General features: G+C 39.9%; 2 protein-coding genes across 2 annotated transcripts in view; both read left to right on the plus strand.

The window, feature by feature from the left end:
• Positions 1–18,772, plus strand: part of chp2 (calcineurin-like EF-hand protein 2) — an 88,435-nt gene that overhangs the window by 37,637 nt on the left and 32,026 nt on the right. The gene's annotated exons all lie outside the window — the stretch shown is intronic.
• LOC146502879 (uncharacterized) lies at positions 69–6,998 on the plus strand. Its single transcript, XM_085183771.1, has 10 exons — positions 69–269; positions 349–426; positions 565–752; positions 841–1,015; positions 1,124–1,222; positions 1,302–1,379; positions 1,518–5,847; positions 5,956–6,054; positions 6,134–6,211; positions 6,350–6,998. Exons 1-7 carry the CDS (start codon positions 162–164, stop codon positions 1,734–1,736), a joined length of 945 nt encoding a protein of 314 aa, XP_085039897.1. The 5' UTR covers positions 69–161; the 3' UTR covers positions 1,737–5,847; positions 5,956–6,054; positions 6,134–6,211; positions 6,350–6,998.

An 18,772-nucleotide genomic window follows, 5' to 3' on the forward strand; every position in this document is an offset into this window, starting at 1 on the left:
ATACAATGATAAGTTTTCTGAAAAAACATAAAACACCAGAGGACATCAAATCCTGGATTAAAGTACAATATATTGTCTATGCACATATACAGTGTAACACATGCTAAATTGCCATCCAGAATCTTTGGTGTTGTACTAAAACTTTTGTTTTATTCTCTTTGATGATAAAGAAACACTTTGAAGATGGAGCAAATGAAATGAAGGAAATGAAGAGAAAGATAGAGGAGGTGTTTAACCAGGATGTGTTCAACATTCAGTTATCTCAGAAGGTACTGATTGGATGTGTTAAACTGGATTATTGACACTTCTGTAATGCAGATTTATGATAGGCTCCCTTCTCTGTTTCAGGTTAATGAATACAAAAAGTTATCAATTCAGAACCTTCAGTTGGCAGTGTACGACAGCTGGAAAGATGCTGCTGCTCAGGTTTGTAGGAATCAAAGTTTTTAAAGTGCAAGATAGCCACAGCTTATTAATGGGAAGGTTGTTAATTTGTTTAATAATAAATTATAACCTGAAAAAAGTTATGTATTAATGGCTATTTGAAAACTTTCTGTCTGACAGAATCCTTTACAACGGCACCAACATGTAAATGATAAAGCTGTAATAGACTATCTCAACTCTAAATGCCGCTGGCTGGGCCAAATGTTGGCTTTGAATGATCCTCCTCTTCAACCTGACTGGGAGTGTTTCGGTCCTCGGATGCCTCCTTGGGACATTTTCCCACAAGACCTCCAAGCTGGTTCTCCCACGTACAGCATACACATAAAGTTAATTGCAATTAAAATCTTAAATAATTTTTTATACAGGATTTTAATTGAGTGTTTTCTTTTTTTCCAGAATGGCAGGAGAGTGTCTCTCACCAAACACAGGGAACTTGCAGCGAATGAATAACCCTGTGAATGAAACCAGACTGAAAGAGATGTATGTAGACATAAGGACCAAGTGGGGTGAACTAGAAAATTATGTGAAGTCAGATTATAGAAGGCCAGAGGACATCAAATCCTGGATTAAAGTACAATATATTGTCTATGCACATATACAGTGTAACACATGCTAAATTGCCATCCAGAATCTTTGGTGTTGTACTAAAACTTTTGTTTTATTCTCTTTGATGATAAAGAAACACTTTGAAGATGGAGCAAATGAAATGAAGGAAGTGAAGAGAAAGATAGAGGAGGTGTTTAACCAGGATGTGTTCAACATTCAGTTATCTCAGAAGGTACTGATTGGATGTGTTAAACTGGATTATTGACACTTCTGTAATGCAGATTTATGATAGGCTCCCTTCTCTGTTTCAGGTTAATGAATACAAAAATTTATTAATTCAGAACCTTCAGTTGGTTGTGTACGACAGCTGGAAAGATGCTGCTGCTCAGGTTTGTAGGAATCAAAGTTTTTAAAGTGCAAGATAGCCACAGCTTATTAATGGGAAGGTTGTTAATTTGTTTAATAATAAATTATAACCTGAAAAAAGTTATGTATTAATGGCTATTTGAAAACTTTCTGTCTGACAGAATCCTTTACAACGGCACCAACATGTAAATGATAAAGCTGTAATAGACTATCTCAACTCTAAATGCCGCTGGCTGGGCCAAATGTTGGCTTTGAATGATCCTCCTCTTCAACCTGACTGGGAGTGTTTCGGTCCTCGGATGCCTCCTTGGGACATTTTCCCACAAGACCTCCAAGCTGGTTCTCCCACGTACAGCATACACATAAAGTTAATTGTGTGAATGCCATGAGGCATTCACACTATTGAGTTCCTGTTTCTCTTTATTCTTTATCCTTTATTATTCTTCAAGTTCCCACTTTCTTTGCCGCGTAACTACTCCCTCAGTTTTCAGCCAACTTTCTCAGTTCAAACTCTATACTGTTTTGCTCTTTCTGCTAATGCCTGCTATGACTTTTGGTACTTATTACTATTATACATTTTAAAATATTACACTTTTTTTCCTTTAATTTGTCCCATTGAAATGAATGGGAACCTTACACAATTCTGCTAAAACTTGCTTGTTTTTGAAACTTAACTACATCCTCATACTTTCACATAGAAACTCCATTCAAACTTTAAAATGTTCTCAAATTATTGGGCTATTCCTGTATGATTCAGCTTTTTCATATCCGTTAATGTTTTAATTTAATGCCTCTTTAAGTTTTCAGTTGAAGCTTTGTGATTTTTCAGAAAATACATGCATTGTTATGGTTGCTATGGAATTAACTTAGCACTGGTCCTTTCTGAAGTTTCTCTTCATGTACGAACAACTTCTTGCTACTCACTCACTTTTCACACAACCTCCACAAATTATACATCAATCATTTCAGAAAATGTAACTATCATTGTTGTGGGAGTTACAGATTTTTTGCAAATCTCCTCAGAGCAACACAAAGTCTGAAAACTCTCCATAGAAAGTCAATGGAGAGTTTGATCAAAATCACAGCTGGAATTCTCCAATGGGACGCATTTTCAAATTGTCATATCACCGTAACAAAGCAAAGTTAGGACATGAGGCTTGTGCCAGTATATCTTCAGACACTCATGATGCTCACAATTCAAGAATTTTTTTTATCACCTATTACTGTTTGGCCATGAATTACGTTTTTTTGAGGGTAGGAAATTCATCCCTTGCTCAGATTTCTTCAGATTTCAAACTCTGGAAATGAACCATTTTTTTCTCTCGTCATATCTTTTTGATGGATTTCAACAGAGCCCTGAAAATTTCCATGACTGTTCACCAAACCCTGCTGTTTCTTACGGTGAAAGAATGATTTTGATGCTCCATACAGATTTAGAGTTACAAAACGTTGTTTGAGGGCAAGTCAAGGCAGTTTTTGCTTCGCCTCAACTCAGTTACAGTGTATTACAAGTCATATATCTTTAATAATTTATATTTTATCTCTGATTTATGAAGATCTGAAGATTTCCCCATCTCTTCTGAACAAAACGATGTCTGAATGACTTTTCTAGCCCCTACGGTTAGGAAATTATGGCCATTTGTTCGAGGGGAATCCTGAATGTCAGAAATACACTGAAGAAATCTCATAACTCTCTCTGTGTCTGTGTGTGTAAGGGCTGATTACAGCAGGTGCAGCTAATTTAACTGACCTACATATACCAAGCCCAGACTCTTAACAGCCCCTGTACACTTCACGCTCTGTGTATGTGCTCGTGTATCAGTATTTCTCCTATGTTAAAGTATTACTCCTCAATCATAGTATTTCAAAGTACTGCTACTACATCTTAGTACTTCTGCTCAATCATAGTATTTCTGCTAAATCATAATATTTGTGCCAAATCATGGTTTTTGTGCCAAATCATAATATTTCTTAAATGTTATAGTATTACTACTAAGTGGAGGAATTTCTGTTATGTTATAGTATATGTGCTGAATATAGTGTATCTGCCAAATCATAGTATTTATCCCAAAATACAGTATTTCTTCTAAAAAGCAGAAATGGTACCTTTTAGCAAAAATTTCTGCCAAAAGATAGTATTTCTGCTAAATCATAGTATTCCTGCCAAACCATAGTATTTGTACTGAAACATAGTATTTCTACCCAATCATAGTATTTGTACTAAATCATGGTACTTGTGCTAAATCATAGTATTTGTGCCAAAGCATTGTATTTGTATAGAGTCATAGTATTTCTTCTAAATCATAGTATTTCAATCAAATCTCAGAAGTTGTGGTAAAACGCAGTATTTCTGACAACTATTTGTATTTGTATTTGTACCCAATCATAGCATTTCTGCCATATCATCGTATTTGTGCCAAATCATGGTATTTTTGCCAAATAATAGTATTTGTGCCCAATTAATATTTCTGTTGTGTTATAGTATATCTGCTGAATATAGTATATGTGCCAAATCATAGTATTTGTGCAAAAACATAGAATTTCTGCAAATTCAAAGTATATCTGTTATGTTATAGTATTACTACTAAGGCATAGTATTTCTGCAAAATCATAGTATAACTGCAAAATAAAAGTTTTTGAGCCAAATCATAGTGTTTGTGCGAAAATAGTAATTCTGCTCAATGATATAATTTCTGCTATGCTGTAGTACTTTTTGCTAGATTATAGTATTTCTACCAAGTCCCAGTGTTTCTGCCAAATCATAAATAATTTTTTAGCACAAATGGTATTATTTGGCAGAAAAAATATTATTTAGTATAAATACTAAGTTTGAGGAGAAATACTGTGTTTTACCACAAATACTATGTTTTAGCACATATTTAGCTAAATACTGTGATTTGGCACAAACACTGATTTACCAGAAATACTGTGAGCAGCCGTTCTCAGAACGGGAAGCCCGGGTTCAAATCTCGCTTATGGCAACAATTTTTTCAGTTAACAGTTAAAATCTTTTAAATATTTTCAACACAAATTTTAGCTTCTTCACCCCTTTTCAGCAAAATTTTCAATTTTTCACCCCTTTTCAGCACAAATCCTAGCTTTTTCAGCTGTTTTCAGAAAAAGAAGCCTTTTCATCAGAAATTCTGCTCATTCACCTCTTTCCAGCACATAGTTTTACTTCTTCTGCTCTTTTCAGCAGATTCCACTACAAGGCATTCACACAACATTTTCGCAGGAAATGCAACTTTTTCTAGTTCTTTATTCTTCTACCTTATTATTCTAGTTGCTCAGACCTGATTAGCTACTACTTTGCTGGTTAGCTACTCCCTCAGTTTTCAGCCGATTTTCACCATTCAAACTTTAAACTGTTCTGCTCCTTCAGCTAATGCCTGCTATATCTTTTGGTGCTCCTAACTTTGATACTTTTTGAGATATTAAGCTTTTTATTCCATTTTCTGGCCCATTTTGCTGAATAGGACCACATTATCAGTGTGATCACCAGTTTAGCTTGTCGGGCTGAGCCATGTTTTAGCTCAGTGAGATGAGCAGCCATTCTCAGTGCAGGAGGGCTGGGTTCAAATCCCGCTTATGGCAATATCTTCTTCAGTAAACAGTTCAACTGTTTTAACTCTTTTCAACACAATTTTCAGTTTCTTCACCTCTTTTTAGCACAAAGCCCAGATTCTTCAGCTGTTTTCAGTAGAAAGTTTAGACTTTCAACTCTTTTCAGCACAAATTTCAGCCTCTTCTGCTCTTTTTGGCAGAATTGTCAGTTTCTTCACCTCTTTCAGCACAATTTTCAGTTTTTCAGCTCTTTTCAGTAAACATTTCAGCTCCATCACCCCTTTTCAGCTAAAAGTTCAGCTTTTTCACTTGTTTTCAGCACAAATTTCAGTTTCTTCACCTCTTTTCAGCAAATTTCAGCTTTTGCACCACAGTGCACATTTTTTCACTCATCATATCTTTGTTGGGCACCAGAACTCATTTGGCTCAGTGGGTTGAGCAGCTGCTGTGAGACCCATTGGCAAAGGTTTGAATCCTACCTGTGACAGTTGCAAGACATCTTCCCTGCTTGCATGCACTCTGCTTTCTTGACACTCTTCAGTGAACCCTTTCACATACAGCCATCTTCAGCAAGCACTTCTGCTTCTACACCTCCCTTCAGCAGATAATTCTGCTTTTCAGCTGTTTTCAGCAGATTCCACTACATGGCATTCACACTGCATTTTCGCAGGAAACAACTTTTTTTAGTTCAAATTAAGATCTTAAATAATTTTTTATACAGGATTTTAACTGAGTGTTTTCTTTTTTTCCAGAATGGCAGGAGAGTGTCTCTCACCAAACACAGGGAACTTGCAGCGAATGAATAACCCTGTGAATGAAACCAGACTGAAAGAGATGTATGTAGACATAAGGACCGAGTGGCGTGAACTAGAAAATTATGTGAAGTCAGATTATAGAAGGCCAGAGGACATCAAATCCTGGATTAAAGTACAATATATTGTCTATGCACATATACAGTGTAACACATGCTAAATTGCCATCCAGAATCTTTGGTGTTGTACTAAAACTTTTGTTTTATTCTCTTTGATGATAAAGAAACACTTTGAAGATGGAGCAAATGAAATGAAGGAAGTGAAGAGAAAGATAGAGGAGGTGTTTAACCAGGATGTGTTCAACATTCAGTTATCTCAGAAGGTACTGATTGGATGCGTTAAACTGGATTATTGACACTTCTGTAATGCAGATTTATGATAGGCTCCCTTCTCTGTTTCAGGTTAATGAATACAAAAAGTTATCAATTCAGAACCTTCAGTTGGTTGTGTACGACAGCTGGAAAGATGCTGCTGCTCAGGTTTGTAGGAATCAAAGTTTTTAAAGTGCAAGATAGCCACAGCTTATTAATGGGAAGGTTGTTAATTTGTTTAATAATAAATTATAACCTGAAAAAAGTTATGTATTAATGGCTATTTGAAAACTTTCTGTCTGACAGAATCCTTTACAACGGCACCAACATGTAAATGATAAAGCTGTAATAGACTATCTCAACTCTAAATGCCGCTGGCTGGGCCAAATGTTGGCTTTGAATGATCCTCCTCTTCAACCTGACTGGAGCGTTACGATCTTCGAATGAGTCTTAGGAAACTTTCCTACAAGAGAGAGGTGTTTTTGCTATGTAAAGAAAAGTTAATTCAGTTGCGACAAATAGCACCTGTTTTCCTTTTAAAAAGTTATAAGTTTCAGATCACAAACTGGTTGCGGTAGATCTCCCCCCACCCCGCTAAAAGAGAGTTTTCTTTTCCAGGATTGCCAAGTACTTATTCTTCATTGCTGAGGGTTTTCTCTGTTTTCTCTGTAGTATTTTAGGGTCTTTACCTTACAATGTAAAGCATCTTGAGGGAAGTCTTGTTGTCATTTGGCGATATATAAATACTGTTGACATCAGTTGAATGATATTGTATAAATAAACTGCATTTGAATAGATTTTTCATTTATATGTGGTAATACGAAGAATCATTTTAACCCTGGTTACTGACACAAATCAAAGGTTATGTGTTATGAAGCATTTTAAACCTGAACAAAAAAGTAAAAGTTTGATTCATGTTTCTGTTTTCACAATCACATTAAATAAATTTGTTTCATTATAAAGTGAATGATGCTGTAGAGTTTTATTGATGGGTGGTTTAAATAACTTTCAAGGTTTGTAGCTTTTGTTGGTGTGAAAAGGAAGAGTGAGTTCCTCTTCCATTGGACAAAGCAGGGGTAAAAAAAAAAAAAAGGGATGCTAGCCAAGGGGTTCAAAACTCAAAGTATTATATAAATAAAATTTAACTGACAGCTTCCTGACCAATCCCAGGCTCCTCACGTACACTATCTGTAATTTTCATCTTGTTGTTTCCCACTTGGAGCTCCACTGAGCATCTGGTTCTCTGACTGTGCTGACCTCCCATCTTTTACACAGAGTGACTGAGAAGGTGTTGATAATTTTCTTCATTGGGAAGATGAAAATGAAAATTCAAAATTGGCAGGAAAATTTTCAGTTGTTACAGACGGGACAGACATGACTGAGGGACAGGAAAGGGAGCAAGAAAGATGAAGGAAAAGAAAAACAGAGAGGAAGAGGGACAGTGAGAGAGGGCACTTAAAAAGAGAAAATGAGAGAAAAAATCTCCTGGATCACCTGTTGAGAGAAAAAGAAGAGAAAACAAGCAAAAACAGAGAGCAACATAACAAACACAACACCATTGCATTGGTCTAGCTAAGTGTAAACAGCAGTAAATCCTAAATATTGAATGTTGTTGTGCAGCACGCAGGACCGACAGCACACAATGTGCTTTCAGGTAGCAGCCAAGAAAGGTGTAGTTTATGTCTATGGACAGTGAACACCCGTGTACACGCCTATTCAAAAGGTTCCCCAATGTAACGATCTGCTAGAGGGTGTAGGCCTCGTCATAGCCCCGTCCCCCAGGGCATGAAGCAGGCATGGAGGAGATTCAGGCCCCAGACATCCAGAGGCCCCAGAGTGCGAGAGCGCAAGGAGGACCACCAGAGGGGCATCCGTGCCACCCTCCTGAGAAGAGCTGAGGAGAGCCCCAGATGACGGGTCGCCCAGCAGCCATGGAGCAGAAGCCAGAGGGGGCTGCACTGGCATGCCCGCCGGCTCTGCCGACAGCCAGCTGTGCCAGAGTGAACCGAGCCACAGGCCCAGAGGTCGAGGCCCAAGGGCCCCCTACGCCCCGGAAGAGGCCTGACCGAGCAACAGGCGCCAGGCCCTGCCAAGTAGCCACCGGGAGTGAGCTGGTACATACCTGAACGCCCAGCCCCGGACACCAAGAGCCACCAACGCACCGACTCCGGAGGGCATCAGCCACCGGCAGGGAATGTGGTGAGGGGAGATAGGCCTTTGGAGGGTGGGAGTCTAAGACCCGACCTGACATAGAATTTATTTTTCAATTTTATTTACATAGCGCCAAATCACTACAAAAGTCGCCTCAAGGCGCTTTGTATTGTACAGTAGATACAGAGAGAAGCCCAACAATCATATGACCCCCTATGAACAAGCACTTTGGCGACAGTGGGAAGGAAAAACTCCCTTTTAACAGGAAGAAACCTCCAGCAGAACCAGGCTCAGGGAGGGGCGGGGCCATCTGCTGCGATTGGTTGGGGTGAGAGAAGGAAGACAGGATAAAGACATGCTGTGGAAGAGAGACAGAGATTAATAACAGATATGATTCAACACAGAGAGGTCTGTTAATACATAGTGAGTGAGAAAGGTGACTGGAAAGGAAAAACTCAATGCATCATGGGAATCCCCCGGCAGCCTACATCTATTGCAGCATAACTAAGGGAGGATTCAGGGTCACCTGGTCCAGCCCTAACTATATGCTTTAGCAAAAAGGAAAGTTTTAAGCCTAATCTTAAAAGTAGAGATAGTGTCTGTCTCCTGAATCCAAACTGGAAGCTGGTTCCACAGAAGAGGGGCCTGAAAACTGAAGGCTCTGCCTCCCATTCTACTTTTAAATACTCTAGGAACAACAAGTAGGTCTGCAGAGCGGGAGCGAAGTGCTCTAATAGGGTGATATGGTACTACAAGGTCATTAAGATAAGATGGGGCCTGATTATTTAAGACCTTGTATGTGAGGAGCAGGATTTTGAATTCTGGATTTAACAGGAAGCCAAAACAGGAGAAATATGCTCTCTCTTTCTAGTCCCTGTCAGTACTCTTGCTGCAGCATTTTGGATTAGCTGAAGGCTTTTCAGTGAGTTTTTTGGACATCCTGATAATAATGAATTGCAGTAGTCTAGCCTGGAAGTAATAAATGCATGAACTAGTTTTTCAGCGTCACTCTGAGACAGGATATTTCTAATTTTAGAGATGTTGCGCAAATGGAAGAACGCAGTCTTACATATTTGTTTAATATGTGCGTTGAAGGACATATCCTGTTCAAAAATGACTCCAAGGTTCCTCACAGTGTTACTGGAGGCCAAGGTAATGCCATCCAGAGTAAGAATCTGGTTAGATACCATAATTCTAAGATTTTCAGGGCCGAGTACAATGACCTCAGTTTTATCTGAGTTAAGAAGCAGAAAGTTAGCGGCCATCCAAGTCTTTATGTCTTTAAGACATTCCTGCAGTTTAACTAATTGGTGTGTGTTATCTGGCTTCATGGACAGATAGAGCTGGGTGTCATCTGCATAGCAGTGAAAATGTATGCTATGTCTTCTAATGATGCTGCCTAAGGGAAGCATGTATAATGTAAACAGAATTGGTCCTAGCACTGAACCCTGTGGAACTCCATAATTAACCTCAGTGTGTGAAGAGGACTCTCCATTTACATGCACAAACTGGAGTCTATTAGATAGATATGATACAAACCACTGCAGTGCAGTACCTGTAATACCTACAGCATGTTCTAATCGCTCTAATAGGATATTATGGTCAACAGTATCGAACGCTGCACTAAGGTCTAGCAGGACAAGCACAGAGATGAGTCCACTGTCAGAGGCCATAAGAAGATCATTTGTAACCTTCAATAAAGCTGTTTCTGTGCTGTGATGAGCTCTGAAACCTGACTGAAACTCTTCAAATAAACCATTCCTCTGCAGATGATCTGTTAGCTCAGTGGTTCCCAAACTTTTTTTGCTGGGCCCCCCTTTGTTTTACAAGAAAAATGTTCACCCACCCCCCGCACGCGCAAGCGCGCACGCACACATCCTCCAACCACACACGCCCATATTTTGCTCCATTGCGGTTTATTTCACACCTCAAACATTTAGTAAACAATTAATGAAGTTTCGTCCACGTAAACGGCGTTTCAAATCACCGAAGACTGAGATTTTCTAAAACTCCTTTTGTGCGTTCACGTGTGGACGAGGAATACAGAGTTCGTCACACAACGTAAAAGGTATGTGCCTTTTTCACGTCACGCTGTGCGCCACGTTATTGTTTACATGAGATGAATTGCAGAATGTCAGATAGAGACAAAATACTGTTATTCTGACTATCGTCGGGTTTTACAAGCTTACATATAAACAAGCAGTTACTGTCCCTCTGTTTACAAAGGCAGAGGCGTCACGGTGTGATTATTTTACATGTAGTTGTTTTTTTCCTGTGTAATAATATTCAACATTGCTGTCAATACATTTTTCAAAAATGTCTCTCTGTGCAAAATGGGTTGAAAAACAAACAGCTGTGGGATCCTGTTTGTCTGTGATTTGAACCGGGGAACAAATCATAGCAGGATCAGCCTTATGCTATTTGTATCCCGCTGTAACTTTACTGTATAAAGAGCTAGCATCTCCAAAATGTCAGGAGTAGTTAGTCATTACAACAAGTGTTTGTGAACTAAAAATCAAGAATGTGAGATACTGTTTGTCCGTGATTTAAACAGCCCAGCGCTGCTCCTGACACAGGGAAAACCAATCTTGCCGGGAGACCTACCTCGGATCTTGTGCAGGAGAAACCAAAGGGAAGATTTGCTTCACCATATTTTCTAGTCTTTGGCTTAGAATGAAGTTGGTTTGGAAACATATTCAGCGATGCTTCATCTCCTGCTTTGCATTTCTGTGGGCGCCCCGTGCTAGCAGTGTGCAAACGTTTTGTTTTTTTCCTTTTCATACCGCGAAAAGGAGGAAGTAATTACTGAAGTTAACTCAGAAAGATCAATTGGAGAAAAAGAGTCTAACTTAACATCAATGGTACTAAAAGTAGCTGTAGATGAACAACCAAATGTCATATCATTTTTGATTGGTCGACATGGTGCATTTTTCCACCAACACAAAAGGGCTGTTTTTTGTTTTGTGTTTTTTTATTTTTTGCTCATAAGCAGAGAGTGCTTGCTAGCGCTGTCCTTTGACAGTAAATGTGATGAAACTATTATTAACCCCGATTCTTTTGTCCCCATGACAGAACAGAGAAAAACGACTTATAGTGTGTTAAAATATTTATATTTCTTTTTATTCATTTATCTTCCGGAAGAGAGAGACCTGCACAGCCCAAACACCAGTTGCAGGATCTCTAACATCAGAATCATAAACTGTGCCTCATATAGGTTTTATTTTGGTACTTTACACGTCACAGTTTCAAACATTGCTTATATGGCAAGTTCCTCAGTGTCTTATCTATTAATATGCCTGTGCACTAAAACTTCCTGTTTTTCAGTCTGGCTGAGCACTTAGTTTGTGAGTCAAAAGTGGCCTTGCTCTACAAGCCTTCATGATTAAACAACATAAAACAATATAATAAGAAAATAAGGTGTTAAAGTGAATTGTTAAATGTTTGTCATTTTTATGTTTACCATTTGTAGATTGTTTTAAGGAATTCTTTCTGTCCTCCCCTCCCCAGATTCTCGAGAATCTGGATGGGGGGCAGTAGTGTTTTTAATCACAGGAACATCCTTGTGAAGGTCTGTTTGATGTTGGTAAACTTCCTCCCCTTTGTATGGCTTCACTGTGTTATCTAGGGTGAACCATCTAGGGTGTGGGGGAGACTACCCTCTTTATGACCAAAGATGTTCCTCCTGCTTTTATGTTATATGACCCTTTGATCAGCAGGAACACACACACTCTTACTTAGATACAGAAGTTCACACATATACATACAATGCCTTGTCTGGGCGTGGCTTTGTTCTGACGTGTTGTGTGTGAACTGTCTCTCTATAAAGGCAGCAGGAGGAGGTCAGATCTGGAGGTCATTTTCGTGGTGAACAGACGAGGCCTCCCTTGTGCAAATAATCGATCGACCGACTGTCTTGTTTTCTTCATGATGAATAAGTCTCTAGAATTAGTGGGGCTTGTGGAAACACAGACCCAACATAAGGATACTAAGGATATTAATTACATGACACTGTTCAGGAAAAAACGCCACGTATATATTGTTTATCATGACTCTGGTTTTACATGGCCTATCAACACAATTTATAAACTGGTATATATCACCTTGCTGCTCTGTCATCTTGAAGTGGTCATGTGATTGGCTTACCACGACTACTTTATTCTTCCTCAGTCAAACAGCAGCACTCATGCCATTGTTTTCCTCACTAGCTAAAGGTGTTGTGCCAAAAAGTGATCGTCGGGCAGAAAGTGATTGCCACCTGCGGGAGCGCGCGCAGCTGCTTAAAACTGTAGCGCCCAGATTACTTACAGCTAATTCCGTGCAACTGATATAAGATGCGGTAAGCTGAAGAAAGCTTCAACCATCTGTTTGTTGAAAAATAGTAACGTGACCGCATTTTCTTGTTAGTAACGGTAATGGCGGTGTAATGATAGAAATAGTAATTAGTTTGATTACTCGTTACTGAAAAAAGTAACGCTGTTAGTAACACCGTTATTCCCATGACTGGTATACCGGAAATGGGCTTCCTCCAAAGGGTGGCTGGCCTCTCCCTTAGAGATAGGGTGAGAAGTTTGGCCATTCGGGAGGGGCTCAGAGTAGAGCCGCTGCTGCTCCACATTGAAAGGAGCCAGTTTAGTTGGTGGTTTGGGCATCTAAAAAGGATGCCTCCTGAGCGCCTCCTGGGGGAGGTGTTCCGGACATGTCCAACCTGGAGGAGGCCGCAGGGAAGAGTCAGGACATGCTGGAGAGATTATATCTCTTGGCTGGCCTGGGAACGCCTGTGTGTTCCCTCGGACAAGCTGGAGGAGGTGCCTGGGGAGGTCTAGGCATCTCTGCTTGGGTCCCTGCAACCCGGCCCAGGATAAGTGGAAGGAAATGGATGGATGGATGGATGGAAGGAGGCTAACAGGCTGTCAGCCTGACACAGGGCCAACACAAGGAGACAGACAACCATTCACGCCAATGGCCAATTTAGAATCACCTATTAACCAAACCCCACTAACGGTAGGTCTTGGACTGTGGGGGGAAGCTGGAGTACCCAGAGAGAACCCATGCAGACATAGGGAGAACATGCAAACTCCAAATTGAAAGAGATGTATGACGAGCCAAGGAAATCAAGATTTATCTGCAGACAGCTCACAGGAACCCAGAGGAAATCAACGCTTTGATTCGGGTACACTATACAGTCTGAAGAGGTGAATTTAGAGTGTAGAACTTAATTTACTCTTATAAAATAATCCTGTTCTCCACTCTGATGATTGCAGGAACAGTTTTGAAATGCAGCGGAGGAAGTGGTGAAGAAGAAGAAACTGATAAAGTCAGCATTTACCCTGAATGCAGTCAGCACTCGAGCATCTTAGAACGTACTGATGTGTTTTGGATGTGTTAAACTGGATCATAAAAGCTTCTGTTAAACAGATCAATGGCGGGCTTAATTCTTTGTTTCGGGTTCATGAATGCACGAAGATAGCCATTCAGAACCTTCAGCTTGCTGTAGTTGGAAAGACACTGCTGCTCAGGTCTGTTGGAATTACAAGCACATCATCACACACACAGTAAATACAGTACATTGTGCATTTGTGGGACAGACAACCAAGCACAAGTTGTTAAACTGTGTGTTTAATAAGAAACAGTAACTAAACCACAGCACTTCTGTTATGGGTTGAATGTTGTTTGTAGTCACGCAAACTTGAATAATTTCTCCTTGGCAGGCTTTTCATTCCAGAAAGTGGAAAATTTGGAGGATGCTGGCAGTATTTATTTTTTTAAATAACACTGGCTGAGCTGCTTATTGGCTTTGAACAATCCCCCTCTTAAGCCTGACTGGAAAAATCATCATCCAGGGTACGATGCTTGGAACGTTTTCCAACAAGACACCAGAGCGGCCACTGCCAGAAAACAAATTCAATAGTGACAGAAATAAATCTGTTTTCAGTTAGAAATGCTGATGGTTCGAATCACAAAGTCCTGTATATCAACAATTTGGAAAATATCTATTCCATTTTCACTGACTCATGTATTGGTTGTGTTGCTGGAAATATTTTTACCACGGGATACTCATTCAGTTCAAAGTGATATAATATTTTTTCAGCTCGACAGAAAAACTGTAAATGTTTATGTTGATTCTTATTTCTGTTTTAAAATCACATCAAATCAAGGACATGCACAGAGGAAGACTAGAGAAGATGTAGTACAGTAAAGCTAGCTATGTGTAAAACTAAACTGAATAAGATTTTGTCAACAATAGGAATGGAATCTTGAGTGTTTTCTTTCTTTTACATATTTTTCAGATTTACAAGTTTCAGCTCATTAATTACTTTTTAATATTAGACAGTGACAACAAGAGTAAATACAAAATAAAGATTTTAAATTATGATTTCATTTATTAAAAGAAAAAAAGCTATGAAAACTTATCTGCCATGTGTGGAAATGTATTTGAACCTAAACCTGATAGACATTTATAGACCCAGTTCTCCCCTTACCCTTTGTCAGATGGTCCCCCTTTGCTGTGTGTGGCTTTGTGACTTTCCAGGAAGTCTCTCAAGAGTCAGTAAATCAGCTCTTGTGAGGCCTCCTGAATCCAACATCTAACATGTCTCTTTCTCAAACCTTTTGATGCCTTTGCAGGAGCAAGAATGAAACAGAAAGCAAAACATTTCAAAGGCTTAACAGACAAGTAGATTAAATCTATCAGCACTCTGAATGTTGTACACAAAAGAAGAGACAATGAGCATGCGGTACACTGATGACAGCTGTTTTCTGAGCGAGTTAAACGTGTTGGCTCAGTTCTTGGTACAGAGTATTTAGAACATAATACACAGTTTCATACAGGCTTGACTGTTTACGCCCACATTCCCCAATGACAGTGAATGAGAAAATGTAGTTTTAAAAAGCAGCCAGACAGCAAAGGTGTCTACCACATTTCACCAAGGCTACAAAGACTGATCTTTATTGTTGCTGGGAAATTTGCTTAAAATCACCACGAGCAACAGATTCAAACTTAAAGTCGCAGACAAAGCATCATGTGATAGTTTCACCCTTTCTTCAAAGTGAATATTAGAATGTGTTGTAAAAAAATCTATTTGAATTCATCAAAAGGGAATATGTATGACTTTAAAATAATCTCCTCAGCATTACCTGCATTACCATGCAGGTAATGGGAACTATGCAACATTACCACGCTCCATAGTTCCCATGAAGCAGACAATCCTGGAACGGTCTAAAAAGACAATAAAATAAGGTGTAGAATGCTGTATACAGTAAAGGTTACCAAGATTCAAAAATGAACTTAACAGTGTAAAATGACATTGAGCTGCCCACAATAAGCAAGTGTCTTTTACACTTTAGGATGCTAACTTCCTGTAAGTCATGTTGTCAAATCGGAGGTCAGGTAAGTTAAAAGTAAGTGTAAAAATCAGGGCATCACAGTGGTGTGGTGGTGGCTAGGCTAACAATAAGAAGACCTTTGTTTTGAGTCTACTATCTGGCTAAAACCTTTCTGTGTGGCGTTTGTATGTTCTGAGTAGAATGGGAGGCTTTGCTTTGGATAAAGCATGCTCTGCCTCCCATTTTCTTTTAAATACTGTAGAAACCTCAAACCCACAGTCTGACTGTGAAGTGCTCTGTTGTGGTGATCCGGTACTATCAGTTCTTTAGCATAAAATGATTTCTCAAAATGAAGCTGCTCCATCCAAAGAACAGTGATCCTGGCCTGCAGAGATTTAAACAAGCTGCACTTATTAAAAGTGTCTGTATTACTTAAAGGAGGCCGAGGAGTAACTAAACATCTAACACACTGAGCAGAAGAGTGGAGGTGTCATGGTCCTGGGTCGTTGACCCAGTGTTTTGAGTTTATTGTTATTATTTTCCAGTTTCTGCTGTTTTGTATTTGTTCTTATGGTTTGAGTTGTGTGTTTAGTGTTTCTATCATCCCTACATGTGTCCTTCCTCTGTGTTCTGTTCGTGTCCCCGAGTTGGTGTTGGTGAAACAGTCTGTGAGTTTCCTGTTTTACTTTGTAGGGTTGTGTCTCGTTATGCCCATTAGTTCCAGCTGTGTCCCCTCCTGTGTGCCATTTCCTGATTACCTGGTGTGTGTATTTATACTGCATGTCTGCCTGTGCTCCTCGTCTGCATAATTTTGGTATGTCTCCGTGTCTCTCTGGTCCTCGCTTTGTGTCCTCTGTTTGTGTTAGTTTCACCAGTTTAGGTTTAGTTCTGCCCTCACCTTGGGTTTTTCACCTTAAATAAATCTCCACCTGCATCTCCACTGCCATCTGCATCTTGGGTCCTCTTTCATTCCACCACACGACTGCTGCCCAGCCGTGACAGGAGGAGGTCCATTGTGAAGAGGCCATGCTGCGAGTGAGTGAGGTACAAATTAAGCTAAAGTAGCGAATTCCTAAAGACAAAATGAATGGGTGATCCAGCAGAGTGTGGGCTCTGATTAAAGCATGTGATGATTAGACTGTGATATTCAAAACAGGTTTGTAATTAAAGAGGTGATGCAGATTAAGCTACACAAAACACCACTGCAGTGAAATAGGAAGGGGAAGTAATGCTATTGTCACAATCTGCGGGTGGAGACCGTTTGGAGGACCCAGGTGCGGACACAGACGAAGGAGGGGAAACTTTTACTGAACACAAAGCGAGCCTTTATTAGGGCCCGTAAAGAGGCCAACATGCTGCCAGCCTGAATGCCTTTATTGTCATTCTATCTAGGATACAATAACACTAGGAGCGCCACTCCAGCTTGATGCATAAATCCATTAAACGTTGGCTTCCATCTACTGAGGTCTTCAAGGTCAACTTCATATACTGATGGAAAACTGACAAAAAGCCTTCGAACTTAGAAACTGGGATTCTTACCGGTGTGCTCTGTATTATCATCTCCACCCCAGAGTAAATGGAACCATCTCCAGGATCTGGGGTCAGATTCCCCCTCTGGGGGTGCTGGTCCCTGAACCTGGGAGTATATAGTGTGAGTGTGTGTATGGCGTCCATTTCTGTTTGGCGAGTGCCGAGTATTTGTGCATGAGGGTAGGAATGCATGTTTGTGTCTGTGTGTGCCTGTTTGTTTAGGCCTACATGTCAGGTCGGGTCTTCAACTCCACCGCTCTCAGAACACCTCAGGTTCCCCCGGTGTGGGGACTAATTTTCCCTCCATACCTGCTTGATGTCCTGGGACGCAGGACCATGGCTTCCCACACCCACTATTAGACACTTACATGGAGAAACTGTTACGGCTAACGGGGTGAGCCATGTGGAGAAAATAAATGAGGACCCAAGAGAAGGCACTTGTTGAGATGCGAAGGTTGTTTATTGGAAAAATAAAGCACAAGGTGAAAAAATGGCTAAACTAAAGCTAATCTATACTGGGAAAAACTACACTACAGAACATCAAACATGAAGGAGGGCGAATGGAGGCACATGAAGGTGGACAGCAGGGAAAACACACGACGGATACACAAACAGACCAGCGACCAGCACGCGAGTAGACGCGACTTAAATACACACAGAAGAACACAGGGAGATTACAAACAGGTGGGGAACACAGCTGGAAGTAATTGACAAGACGAGACAGGGGAAGCAAAACTGAATACACTCACATGAGACACGGACCTTCACAATAAAACAGGAAACAATTCACAAGGACGCAGACTTGACACTGAACTAAACCTGCACTAAACACGAGGACACAAAACCTGAGAAGAAAACAATAAAGCAGAATAAACTAAAACATAGAATATAATATTCAGAACAGGATAACTAAAGAATCAGAACATAAATCATAATACAGAAGAATACCAAAACATAAGAAACTGAAATGCTGGGTGAAAATGACCCAGAACCGTAACAGAAACGTTATGAATACAAGCGTGCTCACACACACAAGGTGTGCACACTGGTGTACACACAAATGTACCAACAGTTACTCACAGACACACACTATCTTGGTTCCTCTAAAAGCCTCTAAGCATGGCATGTGTCATTAATACTGTGTGCTTCTTCATAACATTTATTATTTACTGTTACTTATGCCTATGTTTGTTGTTGCTGTGGATTCTCTACTGTGTTGTTTTTTGTTTGTTTTCATTTCGGCGGGTGGTGAAGCAGATTTTCAGTGTTTTATCTCTCTATCCCTCCTCTTCTCTATTTTTCTCTCCCTCTCCTTCTGGCAACTTTCCCCCCAACTTGTCTTTCTTTCTGTGGTGATTGTAATAAAAAAAGAAAATCAAAATCTAATACAATATTTCTATCAAGTGGACCACCTGGGAAAATAAATCTGTTGGGAAAAAAACATTTTTAACACGTAAGGCTGGATGGTAAGACCTATTACCCTTGTCAGATATGATGCCTGAGGGAAAGTCAAGGGGGACTCTAATATCTCTCTGCCTCGCTTCTCTCGACATAATTCATTGTTAAACACAATTTCAAAAGTATTCCAGTGTCATGGTACCCAGGTCTCAGACCCAGCATTTGTAATTTTCTGACTTTTAATTTTTGAGTTTGAGTATACTTTACATTTGTTTATTTATGTTATTGTGTCTATTGAATCTTTGGTTATCTCATGGTTTGGGGTTC

Source organism: Neolamprologus multifasciatus, chromosome 14 (assembly GCF_963576455.1).
Source record: "Neolamprologus multifasciatus chromosome 14, fNeoMul1.2, whole genome shotgun sequence".
Lineage (NCBI taxonomy): Eukaryota > Metazoa > Chordata > Actinopteri > Cichliformes > Cichlidae > Neolamprologus > Neolamprologus multifasciatus.

Coding starts and splice junctions, on each gene's coding strand:
- LOC146502879 (XM_085183771.1), top strand. CDS start 162: ATGATAAAGAAACACTTTGAAGATGGAGCAAATGAAATGAAGGAAATG. Junction 753..840: donor CTCCAAGCTGGTTCTCCCAC/GTACAGCATACA, acceptor CTTTTTTTCCAG/AATGGCAGGAGAGTGTCTCT. Junction 1,016..1,123: donor ACATCAAATCCTGGATTAAA/GTACAATATATT, acceptor TTGATGATAAAG/AAACACTTTGAAGATGGAGC.